The sequence below is a fragment of the Pleurodeles waltl genome, chromosome 7 (assembly GCF_031143425.1).
Source record: "Pleurodeles waltl isolate 20211129_DDA chromosome 7, aPleWal1.hap1.20221129, whole genome shotgun sequence".
NCBI classification, from domain to species: domain Eukaryota; kingdom Metazoa; phylum Chordata; class Amphibia; order Caudata; family Salamandridae; genus Pleurodeles; species Pleurodeles waltl.
Window position 1 is genome coordinate 581,758,044 of NC_090446.1, and position 24,637 is coordinate 581,782,680.

Below are 24,637 nucleotides of genomic sequence, written 5' to 3' on the forward strand. Positions count from 1 at the left end.
TTGGAATTTCATAACAATGTAGAGGATAAAACCATGACAGCCACCATCGGATAAAAACCCAAAACATGCTTACTAGGTAATGAAGCCTAAAAAGTACAGTTTTCAGTTTCTTATAGAAATGTTTAAGGGAAGACAGTGAGCACAGAAAGATCAAACTAGAGCTGTGGCCACAGATAAAACTGTTGTTGAAGTTTTAACCATAGGAAAGTCTAACAGATACCAGTGGCGAGTGCAGCCTGCGCTGAGGCATGTGTAGCTGAAACTTGGAGGTCAGGAAAGCAGGGGCAAAGGTGTGATAAACAAAATGGACTATGACCACCACTTTGATTTGAATTGAATTCCATTCCTTATTGGCAATTCGTGCAGATTGGCCGAGATGGAGGAGATACAGTCACAATACGATATGCCAGAAATATGATGTGTTGCAGCATTTGGTACTTATTCAAACCTTCTTAAGAGCTTTATTGGAAGTTCTAGGTAAATTGAAGTGCCATTGTCAAGATGGGATTGTACTAAGGCAGCAACAGCTGAAGTGTGATATTTAGAGTGTGCCATCTCAAGGAATGGCTCGTTTGTGTCAGTGCCTATTCCCTAGGAAATAATCTGTTGCCTTACTGCGAAGTGAACACTCCTTAGATCCAAAAAGGTTCTGATGTGGCTCATTCATCCCTAGTGATCCAACATCTTATCGTTTCAGTACACAGCAATATGATCTTTGCAGGGGCTGTCACTTGACAAAGGTATGTTTAAAGATGAGATCTGCATGCAGTTTCCCTGTTCTCTGAGGAAGGGGAAGAGGTTTAGTTAAGATTTACCAATCGAAACTGTAACAGGTGAATTTTATCTGTAACTTTTCAGGCACCTTTGGGGAGAGCATGTCGATTTACTAAGTCTAAATATTGTGATTACGGATTGATATCTTAAGCTCCTGAAAAGGTAAATGCTGCTCACACTGCTAGTGAATTCTCCTACGTGTCTTATGTTGCTTGATCTTGTGTATTAACAAAATCCTTGTTTGTAATATGAGGTGATGACACTTGCAGCCAGTACAACTGTGTGCTTTGGATGACCATTATCTGTCTAATACTGGGCCTGGCAAGTTATTTGTTGCACCACAGTTGAGGCTTTCAGCTGCTTCTATGTGAAGCATATACCAAAAAAAGATAAGTTTATGGCACGTCAGTACATCTGACTATGTATCTATTCCTTTTCTTGACGTAACTCCCCCTCTAATGAAAACTGGGAGTTTGATTTCTGGAAAGCAGCTTGGTAAGTCTAGTTCAAAGGCTCTCCCAGCTAGTACGACCACAGAAAATGTTTGCATTTGCAGCTCATACTCTCTCTCAAGTTGTTCATAATTCACCTTCTGAAAACAGACTGACTCCACAAGAGCACATTTGGTTGTAGTAGCCATATATCACCTGATGTAACCTGATTATGGAAATTGGCCCTGCGGTGCATGAGTTTTAAAATCAACATGCTGTGTGAGTCTTAGAAAGAATCGGAATACTATATTTAAGGTCATGATGACTGATTTCAAGGATACATTTTATGGTTATACCCGAATTCCATGATCAGATTGCTATCTGTTTGTTTTGTCCTAAGGAAGGCCCAATTCAGATAACTCGGAGGGGTGAAAACGTAGACCTTTTAGTCCTAGCCATTCATTCATGACTGAACCTATTGTAACCTTGAACCTTTACTTGTCTGGATTCTAAGGAGTATATGGCCTAATGGTTTAGACTTGTGTATATTTTATCTGGGCATTGTGTTTGTAACATAGTGGTTCACTATTTGTCACTTAGACTGCGCTGTCACAAGGAGCACCTCTCTGAACTGCCAGATGTCATGCATTTATGATATGGGGACAATATTAATGTCATACCTGCTTTGTTGTGTGTATTACATTTATTATGTTTGGATGCAAAGGTGACCTACATTGTAGCTCCTTGTTAAAACACAAAGTAATCATTTCATGATTCCTAGTGGAACACTGTTTTTGTTATGCGTAATCATAGCATCGTGAGGCAGGCAGTAAGCTTTAATGGTTATCTTGTTGAGCACGGTCAAGGGACAATGTGCAGTTGTCCAACAGCAGAGTTGCAATAGTTATGCCTAATATTGCAATATAAGTAAGTAGTTAGTAGTCCCTCATACAAAGATGCACAATAATCAACACAGCCAAATGGTTGTTTTAATAAAGACTTCAAAAAATGACGAAATGAGTGGCAGTGAAACAATGTGCTTTATGCTCTCTTGACGCATGATAAACATGTGAATAAAGTGATCAGTGTGTGTATCATATAGTCAAGACAAACACGGCCCGTGTAATTATGGTACAAAATATGTTTTACTGTATGGCCTAAGTCAATGCCTTAAGATCCTGTGTAGGACAAGGCATCATCATCATCATCAGGACTCTTAACTATAGGAAGCCAGAGAGAGCTGGAAAATACACGAGAGGAAAGAGAAAAGTATTAGAAATCCTAAGCACTGCTAAATATGTTAAAGAACGAGCAGTCTGACTTAAGTACATTTTTTACATGACATCGAAATTATGGGCCTTGAAAAGGCAAACAATGGGTTAAGGTAATAGGAGAATTCCCATCTGAGTTGGCAAAAATAATTGAAAAACAGCAACCTCCTCATATTTCCCTGACATACCACTGGCTTTTCTGGAGGAGTTACCCCATGGATGGGATTGGAGTAGACTAGCGACTTGGCGAGAAGCAACTACACGGAGGAAGCTCTTTGAGGAGGGTATTCTATTTTTCGAAGAGTTTTTCAATGAACTCCCAGGGGCCACTTCCTTCTCCATGGGGCACTTAAAAAAGCTGTCAGTAAACGCAAAGAAATCCGGGCTTGCGGAGCCACAACAGGCAGCATGCTTTCAATACGTGTTAACTGCCTCAGGGACCTACAAAGAAGTTACATGTCTACAGGAGACTGCAGGAAGACCTCACAGTCCCTCTAACAGCACTGAAGGCCCGGTGGGAGGCAGATTGGGGGGAAGAAATAGAAGATTGGAATTTGGGAGGTGTGTTGTACAACATGGCAAAGGCTACTAGGAATGCCAGGTTAAAACTTATTAATCTATATGTGGTTGCATAGGACATACCACATTCAGGGGAAGATAAACCAGTATTATGCGACGGCAGAGGCAAAATGCCACAGGTGTGGAGAAATAGGTATGGATTTTCACCATATGTTCTGGGCTTGCCTGATTGACACACCTTCTGGAGTGACATTGCCAGCACCTTGTCCACAACCATTGAAAGGGAAGTCCCATGCTCAGCGCAGAACTTTCTCCTGGGTTTGTTCTCTCACACGAACAAGAATAAAGTCAGTTTCAAAACCTGGCCTTTGCACTGGGGAAAAAAGGAAATCGCCCGCAACTAGAATAGCCCATGGGGCCCAGAGCATCAGTATGGGAGAGGGAGCTCATTAAATGGGTGAGCTATAAAGCTGAGGTCTGAATCTGAGATGCCAAGAGGGGGCTGAGGCACTCTTGAGACAGCCTGAGCATGGTAGGCTCTGGTACATTCCTTGAGAGAGCACGAAGAGTGGATACCTCATGACCACTAGGCTGCCCCCACTGTGGTAAGTCTTTCACTTCACTGATTGTTATTATAAGGGACTGCCCCGTACACAATACTACTTATTCTGTAGGGAAGAAAATTGTGTTTCTAAACACAGGGGGCCGTACTTCAACTACACCTGCAAGCATACTGATAAGAGCTTGCTAACACTAGGACACACCTCATGGGGGGAGTTTTCCGGTACTGTTAGTAGTTTGATTACTTACAGTCGGTACTTACACTTCTTTCAATGTGTTCAAATGACCCTATTCCATGTTGTGCTACTATGTCCTAACCTGTGACAATGTCATGGCTGACCATAATCTGCTGTTACACATGCAATCAACGACTATGTACAGATTAACTGGCGCTCTCTGAGCGTGTATCTTGTATGTACGATTTAAAAGCAATAAAATCTGTTTAAAAAAAAAAAAACAAGGAAAAACAGCAGGCCTTACCCTAGCAATGCGAGGAAGGCATGGTCATCTGCTTGGAAGGTGAGGCACTATAGCCTGTGGAGGAATAAAACGGATATAGGAGGAATTGGCTAAAAAGGGGCATAAGGGGAAATAAACACCCAGGCATTAAAAGGAAAGAATACATGACTAAAACTCCGGAATGGGGGTGGGGGAAATAAAGGAGGGAAATATAGAGGCCCAGAGTGTGAACGGCCATAGTGGAGTGGAGCCAGCCAGTTTGGACTGGGTGACAATAAAGGAGAAATTAAAGGTTGAGAATGGGTCCATGGAAACAGCATAGAAAGTACAGAAAAGAAACTCCAAAGTAAAACTTAGCATTGAGAGATGCAGAATGGTGAACCAGAGTATATAAAACTGAAATATATCAATATGGTAAATATATACTGTAGAAGGTCAGAGCCCTAGTTTGATTATGGCGATGAAGTCCAATCTTCTTGTCAATTGATTCCAGTTCTCATCATGTCCAAAGGATCCATTTCAGTTCTTCTTTGTTTAGAAGTTGCTCAATGTTTCCTCCTTTTAATTATGAAAATAACCTTCCAAGTAAGGTTGTCTACCGAATGCTCGTCACTGCTAAATTATTCTACTTATTGGGCATTGAAGACCTTGAAGCTCCTATGTTTGCAAAACTAATCTTTGTTTTTGAGTCGTTTGTTCAATATAGAGCAAATTGCAAGGGCATGTAATGGCGTAAATACCAGTACTTGTATTGCAGTTAGAAAATCCAGGGATCAATCAGGGTGCATAGAGTGGTATCAGAGGAGACAGCTGCATGGTCCAGATGGTTGTGTAGGTGGATAACATAGGAGGCTCTAAGTTAACGTCCCCGGCAGCCAGCACATTTCAGTGTTCTTTTTATACATTTAGAAACATAGACGCTGGTGAAAAAGTTGTCACGTAAACAAGTCTTTTGAAGTTTCTTTAGTATTGGGTGTCTTTATCTCTTGGGCAATGCCACAACCTTGTTATTGAATGATTGACCAAGTGTTTGAGTAACCACTTTTGATTTGCTTATTGGTAACTGTCTCGGCCCCCTTGAAAAAGTCTGAATTATGCTTGGAATTCCACCAGATTCTCAGAAACTGACTTGACTGCATGTCAATTAGTTCTTTAGGGAATGTGGGTGATAGTGCCAGGAGGATATCTCTTTAAATGGTTGTTCTCTACTCTTCTACTTAAGCCAAGGAAGGAGATTTCCCTGTTAGGACTGTCATGGTAAATTTATGGCCATTACAATTTTGTTTAAGCCAACTCTGAAATTGGGTAATATTGTAAAATGGTAGACTTGATGCAGTTTTATTGTGTGCTGTAATCTGGCAAAGCCAGTCATATCAGCCCCAGGCCCTTTGGACAGGCGCAAGGTATCAACAGAAGGGGAAGTCAGGAAGTGTTGCTGGTTTGTATGTCCTGTCTTCCTTTTTGTAGTTGGTTGTGTTAAAATGTGAGCCATGGAAATGGGTTGTTTACTACTCTAGTAGCTGCTAGTAAACAGATCTTGTGTACGAATGTGCCACTGCTGAGCATTGCATTCTGGTCTCATGCCTTCATGTGAGTTCTTGTGGAGGAGTACGTATCAAGGTAATTTTCCCCTCTATGTGACTGGTGGCTGGTAAATGCAAAAAAAGAAAATCTGCTTTCTGCAAGTTTGTACTCCAATGCAGAGGCTCTGTCCCACACCTCTCCTTGCAGCCTCCCTGTGCTGTGGCGCCCGTGCTTGTTATTCTGCAGGAATGTAGTGTGCCCCAGTGTATGTTTAGCGGAATGGTGCTCGAGCAGTTTTTTTTTTCTTTTTTTTTTAGGTATAGGGCTGTCAGGGATACCCCGACTGGTGCTGTATTTTGATTGATGTTTTCATAAGCAAAACTGCTAGGAGCTGAACATTAGTAATTCAGACTTGTTCCTGCCTCCTGTTGTGTGGTTCTGGTACAAGCAGCTGTCAGATTTACAGGCCTTAAACAGAATTGTCCCACTTCCCCTCCCCCTCCTCATGCCCACCCGATGTGGGTTAGTGGTGGTGGTGGGGGTATTATTGCCACCCTGCACTCAACTCTGCTGATTGAAAATGCTAGCTATTGCTAGGCAGGTCCAGCTGTCTGATCTTTGGGTGTCTATATGCTGCAGTCCAGACCTCGTGGGTTAAAGGATGAAGATGCTGGGTTGAAAACCAGGATCACTGTCTTTGACTGAAGCGAGCTCTTGCAAATTTTCAGCCCCAAGATGTTTGGTATGAAGGCTGAAATGATGGGATGGTAGTGTCCTGTTGGGGTGATTATGCCCGCCCCTGCTTTGACATGGCATGTGTTTGAGTTGGGATGGCATAGTGGAAGTGTTTTGCCTTCATTCCCCCTGGCTTGAGAGTGGAGACCAGAAGCTGAAGAATCGAACCAAGGCTCTGCTTAGAAATCAAGCAAGAGCCTTATTAGAAGGGGCTGCCGATTGCTTCTTTTTCTGAATGCTGCAGGTTTGATAAATGGTAAGGGTAAGGAAGTTTTGAGACCGGACCTCTCGTTTTGTGTGTCTGAACTGCTGCAAGGAAGCTGAATGAAAGCCAGATTCAAGATCTCACACTTCATTGTGCCTATTTTGTGGGTGCTCCAGATTGAAGCCTGCCCGAATGCTACCTGAGAAGCATTACTTTAGACAAACTTACTAAAACAGACGCTGTTCTTCATTGTGTTCTTATAAGAGGAGGTGCCACTCTACCACAATCATTTAAAAGGCAACATTCCTATTGTTGTGTTTTCTTTTCATGAGATTATAGAAAAAAGGAGTCCATTTGTTCATAGCATGCATAGCTGTAGATACAAAAGATCTGCTTGTTCCATGTAGTGTTGGGCTCAAACTGTTGGACCCTGCTTTTCTTTGAAGAAGTCTTTTGAGTCACAAAGTCTTGGTGACTCCTCTTTTGGGCGTGAACGCGCGTGGGAACTGACTTCATTGTTACATTGTTTTTTGCCATCACGTTTGGATGTATGTCTAGGCTGCTTCCTGTCTCGGCGTGTTCAGCACTGACCTTCGCAGACCTGGAGCTCCTTGCCTTTCCTTCCCATCACATAAGAGATCTTTCACCATGTCTACTGTTTCTTCAGCTTCTCTGCCCAAAACATCAAAGAACTGGGCCTGCTGTTCTAATGGTCACCCATGCCCTTCGGGGCAATGCATCCTTCTTTTCGACGTCAGAAAATGAGAATGCGCAAAAGATAATGGAATTAATTACTTTAAAAAGATTCCCTCAGTGCCAGTCAAAGTAGCCTGGAGCTGACCTCCATGCCTTCTGTAACCTGTGCGTCTCTCCAGAGCATGACGAAACCTGCTTTAACATGCTTAGCCTTCATGGGCAAAAAACCCTTCAGCAGCAGAGAGACAGCAGGTGGGACCCCACAAAACTTAATTATTCCATCCTGGGAGATGCCAGACATGTTTGGCAAGGCTAACATGCTCAGCACTGAAGATGAATCGGGTGAGTCACCCGACCTTCCATCCCATGAAGCCAGGCCCGAGATGGTCATATCCAGCTCCTTGGAGTCAGAGGAAGAAGTTGTTCAAGAAGACAAAGAGATGTCAGAGGACGTCCCATCTACTTCTGTTGACCCAGGTTCTATTCTGAGGACCATAGAGACCTGTGAGTACGGTTGATACCCAAACCTCTGCTAAGATACATAAGCGGCTGAACATTTAAGCCGAGCACTGCTCCTTTGCAGGAGTCTGGTGTTAAACCTCATGCATAAGCCACTGCAAGTCTCAGGAGCATTACCACCCTCGGGGTCTGGCCAGCATGAATTCAAGGTGTAAGAGCCAAGACAGAATCCATCCAAGAGCCTCGACCCCCAGCGGATCACTCGTCAGAGAACATGTGTCCGTGCTGACTGTCTCTGGTGAGGTCAAAACAATCATCTGTGCCGAAAACACAGTCTGCTCCGAGGCCATCAACGCCTGCTCTGAGGTAGGGCTTATCATTAAAGCTTCAGCAGCAGCTGGTTGAAAGGAGCTGTACATTATCATCCACCCATGCTTGGGCAGGATTTCCCCTTAAAAAATGTTTTGCCTAAAAAGCACAGACTCTCCTTTGAGGACGCTCAGTCGTCTGACATTCCTCTGCCACCATTGACCTCCAAAATGCCTAAGGACAAAGATGTTGGTTCCCTCCTCCTCCTCTGCTGCCTCCTGACTCGCCTCATGTGACTTCCCCTCACAGGTCACCAGAGCCATACTCTGGCTCACATAGCCTAGCGCATGCTCTCCTCTCCAGCAGAGGACATTAGCTCCCTAGTTTACCCGCTCCCCACTGATGATCCTTGGGACGGCTTTGGTATGGATTCTCTGGGGGTTCTTGACCTTCATGATGTCCCTGTTAGGGGGCCTTCCCTACCGAAGACACCACAGTATACCATAGCATTATTCAGCGTGCAACCGCTTACCTCGTGGTGGGTGTACATCACCCCAAAAGATGATGATGAATTTCTGATGGTGACGCTGTCCAGAACTGAGCCCTTCCTCCAGTAGTTGCTCAAGCTCAAGGGGATGATAAAATCTGTCCCTGAGATCTTTAAAGAGCTGGTGAAATTTGTGTGGTAACTCCCAGGATTGAAAAGAAGTTTAAGCTGGCACCCTCAAATTCACTCTTTATCAGGGGTCATGTCCCACCGGACTCCTTAGTCTTTTCCACTGCCCAGTAAAGAGTGGCAGCCCAGACCATAGGTGACGCCACTCCTCCTGACAAGGCAAGTAACTGTATCAACACCGCTGGTAAGAGAATAGCGGTTGGTCCTGCCACACACTACCGCATCAACACTTCAGTAGTCCCACTGTCTTGTTTCTACTAGAAGCAGTGGGAAGAGATGGTGGACCTTCTTCAACATCTCCTTGACCAATACTGGAAAAGAGAGGGAGGGAATAGTAGGAGGGAAAGCCATTTCCAATGTCACCATCGTGTGTCTTGGATTCAGCTGTTAGGGGAATGAATACCTCTGTTATTCTCTGCGGCCAGTCCGGCTGTATGTGTCTAAAAAGATGTTGTTGGACCTTCGGCTTAAAGCCAATCTGTCCTTCAACAAGGAACACCTGTTCGGCCCACTTGTTGATGAGATGTTGGGGAAAACGATAGAAAGACGCTGAGACCATTAAGGCCTTGGGTGCCCTTCAAGTTCATTTTGCCAGCTGTTCCTTTCGGAGGCAACAGAAGAGGTGAGACAAAGACTACTTCCTTAGTCCATTCATCAACATCAACAGGGTTACCACGGACATGGCAGTAGGGGTTGCATTCAGGGCTGTTTAAAGGGGGAATGCTACTAGACGTCGGGTGGTCCTCATCAAGCACTGCTACTGCCTAGAGCTCATTTCAGCACCACCAGACATCCCACCCCAAACAAACACCCTCATCCCAGAACACCTGATCCTACAGCAAGAAGAGGTTCAGGCGCTTCTTCTCAAAGGGACCATAGAGCAGACCCTTCAAAGACGTCTTCTATGTACTTCCTCATCCCCAAAAAAGGATGGCTTCTTCAGGCCAGCCCTGGATCACAGTCCTCTCAACAGATTCATCCTTTCGGAACATTCTAGAAAAATAAGAGGGTCCCTGACAGTAGAGAATGGGGTGCGGAACAGGGGGACTAAACCAGAAAAAAAACTGCCTACCCCCTGAAACTTATTTGTGCTAATCGGTCACAAGGTCTTTGTCTGTTTTATAATAAGCACAATAGTAATTATTACAGAGCCTACTGTATGTGTTAAGAAATTTGCATAATTTATTAAGTTATCCTTTTTTTTTAAATATATTGTATAACCTTTGTATCAGATGCCTTGCATATTTAATGTTAACTGTGTATTATACTTGTATACATTTAAGTAACGCCAAACTACATGCCCAACCCTTCCTGTACATCCAAGCCAAAAACCTATACATTTTGACACTGTCATACATCACTCACAATTAGTACAATCGATTAAAAGTAAAACTCTTAACGTCTTTGGAGCCTAATAGTATTAAAAGAACTTTCACATTTATAGCATGCATGTACTTTATGATACGTGATTCCGCCACATTCATTGTCCATAAATACATGCCATTGAATGAACAAATATACAATAATTTCCTTTTTATATCTATTTTTAGGTTGAGCGTGCAAGCGCTTTGACCTGTTCTAAGTATTGTGAGCTATTAACCTCGCCCACCTCCCACCCATCACTTTCACTCGTTCGTGGGCTTGCCTTTCAAAAATCACTTAATGTCATTGGTAAATGCTTTACATTTGTTCTGCTTGGGGCGGTTTGGTTACTGCCTTGAACACTGACCCTGTTACAGGGATAATCTCACGATTGCCTATATGCTTCAGCATGGGTGAACTACTTTTTTCTTTTGTCTGCGCTTTGTGCCATGGCTCCCACAGTGCTAACTTGATCAGCAGTAATGTTATTACATTATATGCACTCTGATCTGCTTTGTACATGTTCTTTGCAGCAGGTATATTAACCCTATGCACTACCTTAGGATGACTTCAAGCTTCGGCTAGAGAAAAGTACGTTCTCTCTCCAGAAAGAACATACATCGTCAGTTATTTTGACATTTTGACATTACGTGCACTTTGTGATTTGCCTAGTACTCGTTCTTTGCAGCAGGCACATTAACCCTGTGCCCTACCCTATGATGACTCTAGCTTCCACTAGACAGAAGTATATTCCCTTGGCTGCCATGGCCCTCACAGCGCTCAGATCACAAACTCGATCAGAGGTATTGTTTTTACACTACATGCACTCTGATCTGCCTAGTACGCGTTCTTTGCAGCAGGCATGTTCACAATGTTCACTGCCTAATGATGACACCAAGGTTTCACTAGACACAAGTATGTTCTCTCACCAGAAAGAACATAAATCTCCAGTTATTTGCCATTTTTACATTATATGCACTTTGTGATTTGCCTAGCACACATTCTTTGCAGCACACATATTCATTCTGAGACTTGAAGTTTTATTTTTATAACCGATGCAAGCTGGAAACCAGCCCTTGGAGTGGTATTCATAGAGTTGTCCAGCTCCATAGTTTGATGTGTGATTCGCTCATTTCGGTTTTTTCAGCTTTGCATTCTGGGACTTATAGTTTTATTTTTATAACGTGATACAAGCTGCAAATACATAGCAGACACCCGACTACACAAACTATGCACGTTTGAGTCTGCGAAATTTGAGCTCGCTGTGTGTGTGTTTATAAAACTAACCTCGAGAAGAGCTTACAGTTGATTATGCTGTACAATGGTCAATATTTTATAACTAATATTTCGGTTCAAGACTGAGGATCATTATCATGCGAGGTGGCTCTCCTTAAGCGTGTGAAAAATCTTGGGCTTTTTGTTGGACTTCTCAGACTGCAGTAAAGGGTCAGTGATCCAGTAAGCATGCATTCTTGGAGTACAATTATTTATTTATTGCACCGCGGGCAATGTCACCTGTACCAACTGCCAAGTAAATATGTTTTGCACCTGGGAGTAGTTTGTGTTTTAAGGGCCTTGTTTAAAAAATATTCCACTAGGCACACTAGCTCTTTAGTTATATGCAGGCCATTGGAATTATGTGACAGAACAGATCGAAATATGCAACAGGGTTGATCAATACATGTGGCTAAAAAGTCCAGTTATGCATTTACAATGCCAATAGCTCCAACTCAAGTAAGTGGGAGACCTATTGCATTGCAAATGCTTGTTCTAACTTTGCAATTAATCACTGTTACATCTTCTGCCTGATATTTTGTATCTGTTACACCGCCTGTATTGTGGCAACATGTTTTTTGGTGTGACACGGCTGACCTCCTTTACACCTTCTTCAAGGCACAACATGAATACGTCCCATGTTAAAAGTAGTGGTGGTTGAGGGTCAAGGGAGGGGGTTGCACACCTAAAAGATAAAAGAAACAAAGGAGAAACGTAGAAAGAAAAAGGCTCAAAAATGTTACATGGAAAATAAATGTACATGTGAAAACAGCATGCTACATATGTATACCCTACAAAATACCACCACACATGTTCAAAGAAATCTAGACTCTTAGCCTTTAACTAAATCATCCAGGTGTTACCAATCACCAGTGTTAACCCCTTGTCTGACCATGTGGTCCTCATCTTCATCATGTTGCTTTCCTGTGTCAAAGGTTAAGTGAATATGTAGAGGCCTAAAAACCATGAAATTATTTTGCTCCTGGAATATACAGGGAATACACTTGCAAGTATCAGGCTGATCACTGGAAGACAAATTTCCTGTCAGAAGTTATCCATTAACTCTGAAATAGGACAAGGACAGTCGGGCAACAATCAACACAAATACAAGAGCATACACCATTGGTCCTAAAGAAATCTTAACAAGTAAAGACACATGTATATTGTAGTATTGATATCCATAGTAAATAGCCAGGGAGAGTAAAACATTTTGCCGCACACAATTAGGAATCTCTGCAAAACCATGGCCCTCGGATATAGGCGCCCTACCTTCATTAGACCCTATATGGAAGAAGACAAATGTGGGCGAGTAAAAGATCTTATAGTGCTCCCTCCATTTAATACTACTGAAAATGAGCCAAAAGACTGTGCCGATTGTATACTAGTGGTCCCCTTAAACCTCCACCAACCAGACTCCTTGTTCTGTGGTAACAGACAGCATTCCTAGTTGCATATTAGAAACCTAGTCCTTGTGTAAATAAATTTCCTGTATCAAGAGGCCTACAAAAGGGAAATGTGTAGGTCCACCCATAAATGAAGTCCGCAGTGGTCATCCCTGGCCAACATTAACAAAAACACCAACTGCTCCTTCTACGTTTAAATGCACATCCTATCATCCCAGTGTATCTAAGCTACACCAATGTAATATCTTCATGTGCTTAACTAAAACTAGAAGTAAATGGTAAAAATAGTCTCATGCTATGTCTACTCGGGGTCCAGGAGAAGAGGATGAACATCAATATGAACAAGACCTGTCTGCAACACCGGTAACCTCCGCATGAGTAGGGAAGTTCAGGCATAGCAACGCACCTGTTTAGAGTTCCTTAGCAGCCATATTGTAATGACAACATGATGGCTGAAAGAATAGCAGGACAAACTCCCCCGCTCTGGAAGAATGGGAGCAATAAACGTAGGACAAAATCTCCCTAGGAGAAGTTAAACATATTGAATCCTTAATAGTTCCATAATCAGGGTCTCTGATAAAGTTCAGAAAGATCCAAATGCGTCCCCCTGATCAAACTGGATAACAATTTGGCATCCATCTTTCTAAAAGGAACCCAATAATAATTCACCTTCAGGGGACCAAAGTACTCCAGAACTTGAAACAAAGAACTTTTTTGCCAATGACCTACTACTAGAAGACAACTCGAAGAAGGATCCTAGGGCCAACTCAACAAAAAAACATAAGCTCTACCACTTAAAACTACAAAAATGTTGGTGTTTAACGTATCAAAAACAATCCGCTCTCACCTGAAAGCAGTAAATAAAATGAGACATCACAAAAGCTGAGGGTGAATAAAACCGACAGATTTTCTCTGGTTTAGTTCCAGTCAGAACATTTCCATTTGGTCACCCTACATGATGACCCCCTAATGCAGCATGTTGATTTAATGTCCACGCTAGACCTGAAGGGCACCTATTTCACATTCCAATTCACTCAGCTCATCTATGCTACCTGTGGTTCATGGTAAGTAGTCCACTTTATCAGTTCTAAGTGTTACACTTCAAGGTCAAAACCGTCCCAAGGGTTTTCACCAAATGTCTAATGGTGAGTAGATACCCATCCCAGAAGGGGAGGAACTCACGTCTTCCCCCAACTGACTCATCAAGACTGTAAGCAGCCAAAACTGCCTAGCCCACACCCAAGGTGACATCTCTCTTCTAAACAGCTTGGGGGTTAGACTTGATGCAATCAAGTCCCACCTTCAGCAGCTTCAGGTCCAACCCTTCTTGGGGTCAGTCCTAAATACAGTATTGGGCAAAGCATATTTGAGCCACAGACGGCTAGTGTGGCATTTGAGCAGCTCCTGCCTCTTTTCTTTTTTTTTCTTTTTTTTTTTTTGCCACTCCATCCTCTCACTGTTTGAACAGTAATGGCCTCCTGTGGATGGATGCCTCATGCATAGCCAAAGGCCCTCACTCAAGGTTTCATTTGCACCTGTTTCAAGAAGGTCTTTCAGATCAGTAGTCCTAAGTGAAGGGTCACTAGCAAGATCTAGTGTTGAAAAGAGCCAACATCTTATGGTAGGTTGGTTTATTGAAAAGCCAAGTTTTCAACTTCTTGTGGAATTCAAGAAGGGAGGAGGAGGCTCTGATGTGGAGTTGGAGGCCGTTCCAAGCTTTAGGGGCGATGTAAGAGAACCCCCCTTTCTCCAGATCTTTGTATGTGTGACATGTGTGCGAGTGGAGTCCTGCTAAGCAAATGTCTGGGTGGCTGGTAGAATGAGATGTGACTGTTAAGGTAATGGGGCCTAAGTTGTGTAGTGCTCTTAATATGTGTGCGAGGGTTTGCGTGGACTTCCTGAGGTGTCCTGCGATGTGATTTCTGTGTGGGAGGTTGAGAATGAGCCTGGCTGCCGAGTTCTGAATGGTTTGTAGTCTTCTAGTGAGTTGCTTGGTGATGCTGGCGTAGAGGGTGTTCCCATAGTCCCACTTGCTTCTGAGTAGGGCATGAGTTACTGTTTTTCTTGCGTTTCTTGGGAGACATTTGAAGATCTTCCTCAGCATCTTCATGGTGTGGAAGCAGGATGCAGTGACAGCATTGACTTGCGCAGTCATGTCCAGTTTATTGTTGATGATCATTCCAAGGTTCCTGGCATGGCTGCTTAGTGTAGGTGTGGGTCAGAGTTCATCCAGCCAGAAGTTGGTGCCTCATGGTGAGGTGTTCTTGCCAAAAATCACAACTTCTGTCTTTTTTTCAATACTGTAGCAGCGACACATAAATATATTGCAAGGGTAAAACATAACACATTTGGTTGTATCTAATAAATAAGACATCACGTGAATCACAACAACAATTCATCAATCTCGGTCAACCGACTATTGCGGATATTTTATAAATACAGACCACCGCCACCCCGGACTCATACGCTTCAAAAATGTTTACTTGAGCCAGTCTCGCCAAATTCTGTTAAACCTGACTGTAGAACCCAGCCTCTTGGCATACAGTGTTTTCCTAAAATGAACTCGCCTCATTTTTGTTTTACCCAATCTGCGAAAGATGGAATCTTAGCCCACCTCCAGTTAGTTGGAATCAAGGATCTTGCCACTAGAGCTGTGGTAAATACTAGCTGTTGTTGCCCAGTGGTCAGACCCAATACTGCCCTCGTCTAGCCAAATAACGCCTGTAGATCAGGAGAAAACTTTAGCTGCAGTTTAGGCTCCATTTTCCCGAAAGAATCCTAACCAAAACTTTTTCAAAAGTGGATATGTAAAAATTATGTGCAACCAGTAGCCATTGCCCTGATTACACCTAACACATACCGATGAGACCCCTGGGTACATACTATGAAGTTTGGCTGTTGTATGGTATTCATCCACTTACTAAACAAGGCAATTTTTCTCAGGTTAGTGGCTCTCACTGCCTTGCAGCTAATTTGATTATAGAATTGCCACTGATTGGCATTTACATGGACACATGTGGTACTCGCTATCGACTGGAGATGTCCTGAAATTAGAGTTGTATATTTTGCTGCGGTCAATTCCCTGTACGAATTGCCAATGCCATGCAGTGAGGATATAAAATAAGCTTGACTCAGTTTATCCACTATCATTTTGTCACCACCCACATACCCTGAACAGAACTTTTTAATATTGGCATAGCTGGAAAAAATAGAGAAGCATTTAGATTACTGTGGCGACTCACCAGGTGATGCCATGAGGAAAAATGTCCCATATTAAAAAAAAAAAAAAAAAAAAAAAAAAAAAGTGTTTAAGCTGGTGAAGACCCAAGCCCAACCAGTGCTTGCATAAATTTACACCTCATCGCAATCCCAGCGGAATACAATCCGCAAGCTTCAGCCAGAGACGGAAACCGGGAATCCTTTAATGTACAATAATGTGTTGGAACCTGTAAAACTACCCGTAGAGTTTAATACTGCGATTTCTTAAACAACTTGGGGAGTGTTAAAAAGGGAAACAAACCAATCTCTGATTCTTGCAGCATAAGATTTAGATAGACGTTCGCAGCATGAGAAGGCGAGAAGGAAGACATAACCAACCAATCGAGTAGCGATGCCTCATAGTATGTTTTCAGATTAGGCAATACGATTCCACCTTCTTTAGGATTCAGCTGTAGACCTTTTAGTCTAATTCTTGGTTTTTTATCTTGCCATAAGAATTGCCTAATTTCTCTGTCGCGAATCACAAAAAAATTGTGAAGAACTTGATTCATAATATTAATAAATATGAAAATAAATAGGGAGATGATGGACATTTGAATTTATAGTGCCTGTCCTATAATTGACAAAGAAAGATCTTGCCATTGATTAAATAATGTATGCATCTTCTGTAGAGTGGTTTTCGATTCAGGGCATAGAGCTCCTCGAGTTTGGACGAAACCCAAACCCACAAATATCTTGTGGGTTCTGATGGCAAATAGTACGCTTGCATGGCGCTAGGTAAAATCTTGGGGGAACTATTAAATGGAACAGACTTGGATTTTGAATGATTTATTGTGTAACACCCAGTTGCCGTAAACTACTTAACTTTAGTGAAGGCCCGTCTAATATTGGCTCTGTCAGCAGCCAAATAAAATGCCATATCATCTGCATACAGTTTTAACTTTGCGGTCCCTTCGACCGGGGCTAAAATTGATACGTCTTCTCAAAGAGCCAACGCCTCAAATAAAGGTGCAAATTAAATGTGCGACAAAGGAACTCTTGCCGCGTTCCCCTGCTTATTTTGATCTGTCCTGCTGGATTACCATTGCCAACTATTGTTGCTTTTGCATGGAAATACAAATTTTGAATTGCTCGAATAAACTGTGCTGGAAAAGCAAACTTTGCCAGCACTGCAAAGAGGACTATCAGTTGAACTCTATTAAATGCTTTAATAACATCCAAAAACATAATAGCTGCGCGGATCCGATTCGAGGGGAAGTCATCCATTGATTGAATCAAGTAATGTGTATTTGTTGACATACATTTATCAACAAGAAAGCCGTTCTGATCCGAATATATAACTGATGCTGCCACGGTAGAAAAACGGTTGGTCAGAATCTTCATGAATATTTTATAATCTGCCTTTAATAGACTGATCAGGTGGTATGGATGGACACCCTGAGCAGACTTTCCCTTCATCAAAGAAATCGCCACCACTTGAGTGAAAGTATCTGGAACCTTATTCCCCCTCACAATGCTGTTGAATAAAACAACTACAATTCGGTTCAATTGGGGTGCGAGCAGCTCATAAATTTCAGCAGGGATCCCATCCGATTCACATGCCTTCGCATTAGAAATAAAATAAACTGCCTGCTTGACCTTCGCCAGAGTGATGGGACTAATCAATCTTGCCCCCTGATCAGCCGTGATTGATGGAATGTTCTCGTTTACTAACCATTGCGCCATCTCTTCAGGGGATTTGTTTAAAACATCGGAATTCAGATCCTTGTAGTGCTGAAGGAAGACCTTAGTTATTTCTTGTGAGACTGTCGTAGCTTGCACAATATTGGAGTCACAGACCTATGTAATGCTGTTCACATGGGCCTTGTGATTGACCGACTAAACCAGGTACTTTCCAAAATGCTTGATTTCTTCTCAACTTTGCTGCGGTATTGGTTTTTGCTTTACTGTCTCTTTACTGAGCAACAAATCCTTAACTTAATGTTGAGCAGGAGCCAGCTTAGCCTTGACCTCTTTGGTAGGAGAAACTAAAAAAGCAACCATTGCTCTATAAGCGTTAATTTTAACTGCTGTTAGTAGCTCTCTTATTGTTCCAACTGCACACCAAAGGCTATAACTTCCACTCCGAAAAAAGCCTTTAAAGCCCCCAATACTGCAAATTCCGAGGCAGAGCTGGTATTAAGCTTCAAGAAATCTTGCAGAGCTAGACGCATCTGGGCAACCCATGCTTTGTTTGCCAATAGGAACTTATCAAAAATCCTTCTTAATGGTGCCTTATATTGATCTGAAAGATGGAGATCAAGAGTGATCATTGCATGATCTGAAAAGGGGTTTGCCAATTTAGCAGATGTGTTTTGACCAAAGAATGTGAAATCAAAAAGAAATCGATACATGACGATGAATGGAATTGTTTGGAATGACAGGTGTACCCTTTGTTCGTGGGGTGATCACACCGCCAAGCATCGATCAGGGCGAAATTGCACATCAAAGCCCACAGTATTTTAAAAGATTTTGGTTTCGTCTGGGCTTTATTTGCCTGGGAACAGTCTATCGCTGGAACACTAAACATGTTGAAATTACCACCTATTACGAGCTGAATCACCACACCCTTAGCATAATTATAAAGCGCAGACAACAATTCAGGGGAATTCTCAATGGGACCATAAAAACGGGCCAGATTAATCACTTGGTTATAAAGCTTCATTTAGACCGAAACCCATCTGGAATTGGATCTTTGTGAACCTTAGTTATCTCGGCAGCAGTGTCTTTGCAGAGGTGCCCCTACGAACTCCAGTTCCACAGCACTGGACTTCATAAGTGCAGGGAAGCCATTTTGCCAGTGTACTGGACACAGGTGTGTCCAGCTACATAATAGTAACTCCGAACCTGGGGCAGGGAGACATGTCCTAGCCATCTGCCATCGTAGCCTCACCAAACCACAAGTTTTCTTTGAAGGGCACCAAACTTGCATAAACCGGTTTGCACCAGTTCAGGGACCCCCAGTCCCTGTTCTGGTGTAAAACTGGACAAAGGAAAGGGGAGTGATCACTTCCCTGTCAATCACCACCCTTAGGTGCCCAGAGCTCCTCCAAGTGGCTATTCGATTCTGCCATCTAGAAACCAAGATGTGCAGAGGCCCCTGGGAACATGAGTGGCCAGGTCAGGCCGGTGACGTCGGAGATCCCTCCTGATAGGTGGTCACCTTGCAAGGTGACCCAACCCCCTTTTTTTTTTAGCTATTTAGGGACTCCCTTGCGGATGGGTCCCCAGATTGGACGTACAAGCCTCCACCAGAACTCCTCTGCATCGTTTACTTCTACTTCTGGCCACTGGAACCACAACTAGACTCTTCAGTAACCAACAAGAATGCAAAACCTCAGACAGCCTTGCCTTGCAACTTTGTGTCTTCAGCTCCTTCCAGCAACTGCAACATTTCCCCAGCTTTGCATCCTCTGGGGTTGGCGAGACTTCAGCCTGCACCAGGAAGCAAGAAGGAGTCTCCCTTAGAGTAAAGGAGTCACTCCCCTGCACAACGTCTGGCTGCTTGGATCTGCTCTCCTCTGGAACTGCATGGATCCTGCATCACAGGTGGTGGTCTGGAGTGGTCCCCTTCGTCCTCTCTGCCCACTGTCCAACTTGGGAACGGTGAGCCCCTGCCTCTCCTTGCAGGACAGTACCCCTGTGCACCGCAACTCTTGCAGCAACCAAGGCTTGTTGTCACCTGCTCTAAGGGATCTTAAGGCTCCCAATAACCCTGCCCCCAGCGCTTCATTCTTCCAAGAACAGTCTCCTCTCTGCTGCTCCAGCAACGTGGGACTCCTTTCCAGGTGTGGTGATTGAGGCCTCACTGCAACTTACTGTGCCTGCTTCAGTGGGTTGCCTGTGAAGGCTGCAACTGCTTCTGGTCGCTGTCCTGACTGCTGAGGTTCAGCCCGGACTCCCCTCCAACGGTCGAGTGCCCTGGACCTTGCTGGTCCTCTTCAGCCTTGTAGATCTGTTTATTTTTTTATTTTTTTATTTTTTTTTTGCGTCGTCTTCAATTTACCAAGGATTGTTGGTGGTTCTGCTAAATCACTGACCGTCTGCGACCCGACGACCGACATGGGACACCATCTGCACCACTCTAAGGACTCCTCTTCAGCTCCTGGGCTCCACAGCTAGTCTTTTCCTTCCCCCATTGACCTGGATCTTCATCCACAGAAGGGTGGGTGGTGGCTCTTTCCCCACTGGACACTCCATCGTAGATTGGACTCTGTCCCCTTCTTTTGCAGGTCCTCTTCTTCCAGAATCCACCTTTGATTTCTTGTAGTCTCATCCTGTTCTTGCACAATCGATTTTCTAAGTCCCCGTGTTAGTCCTTGGGAAATCCAGGTACTTAGCTCTGCTCTCCTGGTCACTGGGGGTCTCTTAGGTGCTCACCTCTTTGGGTCCATAGTTCTTCTAGCTTCCCTCTAACAACTCTATATCCTTGGGGGACTTCACTTCGCATTCCACTATTTTAGTATATCATTTGGTCCTCCCGTAGGGTCCTAACTTGTTGTTTCTTGTGCCAGTGAGAGAGAGTGAGAGTGAGACCCCCAGTTGGAGGACTGCCTATAAGTAATCTAGTGTTGTGTTGCTATAATAAAGTACCTTTATTTTTGTAACACTGTGGTTTCTTTCATGTCTGATAAGTTACTGTGTGACCATTGTGGTATTGCATAAGCTTTGGATGTCTCCTAGATAAGTCTTGGCTGTTCATTCCGAGCTACAGCTAGAGAGCCCTGGCTTCCTAGACACTGCCTAAATTCACTAATAGGGGTTGCCTGGGCCTGGTAGAAGATGGCAACACCATGGGTGTCCACCACACACCAGGCTAGCTTCCTATAGGTGTGTAGTAGGAAAGTGTGGCAGGGTCAGTAGATGGTAGCTTGAGCAGGGGCATGACAGTGGCACGTTTCCAGGTGTCCAGAAACGTGTCTAAGCCGATGGAGTCATTGAAGATGGGTATTAGTGCTTTGGTGATCAGTAGAAGTCCTTTGGTGAAGGTGGGGTGGGGTAATGGTCAGATGGGGCTTGAGTGGATGGTCTTCACGGTAGCAGCAATTTCGATGGTGATAGCGGGACACAAGATTAGAGTTCTTTCTTCGGCTGTTGTCAGAAGTTGAGTTACAACTGTAACTGGGTCTGGTTGAGGATTGAAGATGCTGTATATGGAGGTGATTTTTTTTTTTTTTTACAGAAGAATTCTGAGGGCTTGTTGCAAAGATCTTATAGGGGATGATGTTGCTGAAGGCGGCAGGAGGTGTGGTGAAATCTCTGATGATTAAGATTTACTTGTTGCATTTAGGTCCGATGTTGATATGATCCGCAAGAACTGTGCGCATGGTATTCAATATCTGCTGGTGGTAGCGTCTAAGGACTGATTTGAAGATGTCTTTATCTGTAATGACTTGTCTCGTTTTCTCCATTTGCGCTCCGGTTGTTTGCAGTGGGGGTTTTCAGCCTGAGTTCCTTTGTGTACCAACTGGCCTGTGGTCAGGCTCTTGCCATTAGGTTGTGTTTGAGGGGAGCCAGGATGTCTGTGCATTTGGTGATCCAGCTGTTGAGGTCCTCGTTGGCTTTCAGAAAGTTCCTGGTGTGCTAAGCTGGTGCATGGAGAGGGTGGAAGCCCATTCCTCTTCTATGGCTCTTCTCCAACTCAGGCGGGCAATTCTGGTCGCGGTAGGTCTGTGGTGGTGAAGGATGGGTATGCTGAAACTGGCAAGAGCATAGTTGCTGACTTGTCAACTGTGATATTGCTGATTGAGTCAACAATCTAGTCCATTAGGTGTCTGGCGGTGTGGGTGGGTTCAATAACGTGCCGGGTGAGGCCAAAGTTTGCAAGGTTTTCTGGAAGGGCCATAGAGTTTGGGTCCCTGTGTTCTTTTAGGGGAAAGTTAGGGTCTCCAAGAAAAATGTAGGTGCTGGAGATGAGGGGTGCGACAAAGTCACTGATGTCTCAGACAAAATGAGTGCAGGATCCGGATGGTCTGCATACAAGGGTTCTGCCTAGGAAGAAGTTGGCTGTGAGACCTCTCTTGAACGTATTCCATGTAGCTAGTGGAGGTGTCCTTACAGGTGGTGCAGCTGATAGTATCTTTGAATTATGGCGACTCCACCTCAGGGCTTGTAGTGACTGTTTTGCCTGGCAATCTTGTAGCCACCAGGGATGGCTGTATCAATGCCCTGTGCGGATGTTAGGTTCACATGTTTCTGTGAGGAAGGTCAGGTCTGAAGCAGGGTCATGCAATAGGTCCCATACCTCTGTGGTGTGCTTGGTGAGTGAGCTAGTGTTAAGAAACATGCATGAGTGTGATGAGTTGTGTGGGTGGTGAGTGGTCTGTGTTAGAGGGTGTCTTCATTGTGTGAGTCTGAGTGCATGGGATGCTGGGTGCTGTTTGCACAGGAGTGGTGGGTCTGGGGTGTGGGAGAGTGCAAGAGAATTTGCAAGAGGCACATGTGAATGCTCCTTCTGTGTTGTGTGGTGTGCTGTGGCAACAGTGCAACAAGCAGTGGCCAGGGTTGAGAGCACAGATCAGCGTGACAGAGTAGGGGTGCTCCAGGGTTCCTGTTGCCGGGTGCAATCCAGGCAGGAATGGTCATAGATGGGTTTGCCTTTGTCGCACCCACCCAGGAATGTAGGGTCCTGTGGGTGGGAAACAAGTGATGTTACTTCCTGGGCTGATGAATGATGGGAGATCATAAGTGATGTCACCTCCTGGGCTGATAAATGATGGGAGATCTCAAGTGATGCCACTTCCTGTGCTGATGGGTAATGGTAAAACTGCTCAAAGTTGCCAGCTTACTGAAGACCATAAACTGTGCACCTGAATCTCACACTTTCATCAGTTGAATTGCTAAGGGCTGTATTCCATAACATGATAACCACACCTTTGGGGTCATCATGCACAACACAAACACTTCTCATGCTGGATGAAAACAAAGACACATGCATCCATACACCCTGCACAGTGTAGTGTGATACCCAGATATGCATCTGCTTCAGCGACCCACTTAGAAGTAGTTAGCGCTTTATAAGTGATGCAGTACAATACAATGTGTTGTAAATCAAAAGAGAAGATAGTCAGGCGCTTGTGACAAGATACAGCAAAGCACCTGTGTGCTGTAGTACAGCTGTGTAATTTTGTGTTTTTTATAGTACAGTAGAACAGTTGTACCTGTGCCATAGTACATTGGGGCTGCTCAGTTGTGTCATAATACATTAGCTGCTATTCGTGGTGTCTTGGATGACTGAATTATTTGTTATCTGCTGCTATAACTAACCTTTTCTCTTCAATTTCAGCCTTCAGTGGATGAGAACTCTAATGGTCATGTAGCTGTTGGAGGGCTGTCAGAATCTGAGCTTACTTCAGAAAAGGTTAATGTTGCCAAAGGAACGGTTTCTTCTGCCGACTGTGGACAGCCTTCCGAAGAATTGCTGGACAGTACCCCAGGCACAAACCAACAGCATTCCTGCACCCTCAAAGATGACCACCGTCCTCTGACTTCCACACCTCGTAGCTCAACTTGGCCTTCTGGGAAGGCTGTTGATCACTTAGACAAGGCTTTTACAACTAATGGACAACACAGGGGCTGGCCAAGGGGTGCAAGGAGAGGGTTCAGAGGCCATTCCCACTTCAGGAGGCCCCCTTCCAGTACAGTGCAAGAGCCAGGAATGGATGGATACAGCTACGTTCGAGGCCCACCAGTGCCTAAAGAGTTTATACCAAATATTGACAAAAGAGCTCATGGTAATAGGGGTGGACATGGCAGGGCTTATTCATACTACGAGAGAAGACGAGGCAGCCCAGGGTGTGATCCAGAAACACAGAATGGGGCTACATACAGTTATGGTGCAGACAAAACAGCAGAGCCGCAAAGGGTGACAGAGAAACAAAACTCGGCACTTTCCACCAACGAGTATCCGGAGAGGCGGCCTAGTCGAGGCCAGAATCACTGCCAAACTCAGGGCGATGGGAGGTGGGAGAAGCCAAGATTCAGGGGTCCGGCCTTTCGTCCCCAGGGACAACAGCTGCGAGGAACAAGAGAAACCCCTACAGATCTCGCGTACAAGGACTCTTCCTAGCAGCATGCACACTTACTGGGCTGGCCCATATATTTTTGTGCAAAATAAAAAGATATGTTTACAAGCTTATCTTGTTGCTTTTTGTGGCTGTTGTGATACAGTATAGATTGACCTTTGTGCGAAGAATCTCTCGCAGTTGTATATTGGATTCCATCTTTTGAATGCATGTTATTTCAGGGTTTTTTTCAGTAGTGAGGCTTACCGGTTTAATCATATTGGAAATCATGCTGTAACTAAGACTTTCTATTATGGAACCATAGTTATAGCTCTGACTGCCTGACCTAATTTATTATTCGCCTCTATCTACTGGGGTATCTTGGAACTGGCATTAAAATTGAAGGGCTAAAAAAAATCTGTCATCTTTTTCCTTAAGGTCTCAGGTGAAACTTATGTTTAGTAGCAGAGAATTCCATATCCTTGGAGCCTGTCTAGAGAAAGAGAAAGCCCCATTCAAATGAAACGTAGTTACAACTTAGAAGTTCATAATGAATAATTTTGTCAGCAGCATGCTGTGGAGCACACTGGTTGGTGCAGACATTCAAAATTTATTAAAGAAATGTTAAACCTGGGACGTCCATGCAGTGCTCCTTGGAAGGGTGAAACATGATCTCTCCTATGCAGTGGCTCTAAATCCCACACTCTGACCCCTCAG

At 44.0% G+C, this 24,637-nt stretch overlaps 1 protein-coding gene across 2 annotated transcripts in view; it reads left to right on the forward strand.

Annotated features, from left to right (window-relative positions):
- The window catches only part of RNF25 (ring finger protein 25), a 104,762-nt gene extending 80,708 nt beyond the window's left edge, over positions 1 to 24,054 (forward strand). For both annotated transcript variants that reach the window (XM_069244418.1, XM_069244419.1), the window contains exon 10: positions 23,203 to 24,054. In XM_069244418.1, the coding sequence (XP_069100519.1) occupies positions 23,203 to 23,985 (783 nt within the window). In that variant the 3' untranslated portion in view covers positions 23,986 to 24,054. The remainder of the gene's footprint in view (positions 1 to 23,202) is intronic.
- Positions 24,055 to 24,637: the final 583 nt, after the last annotated feature.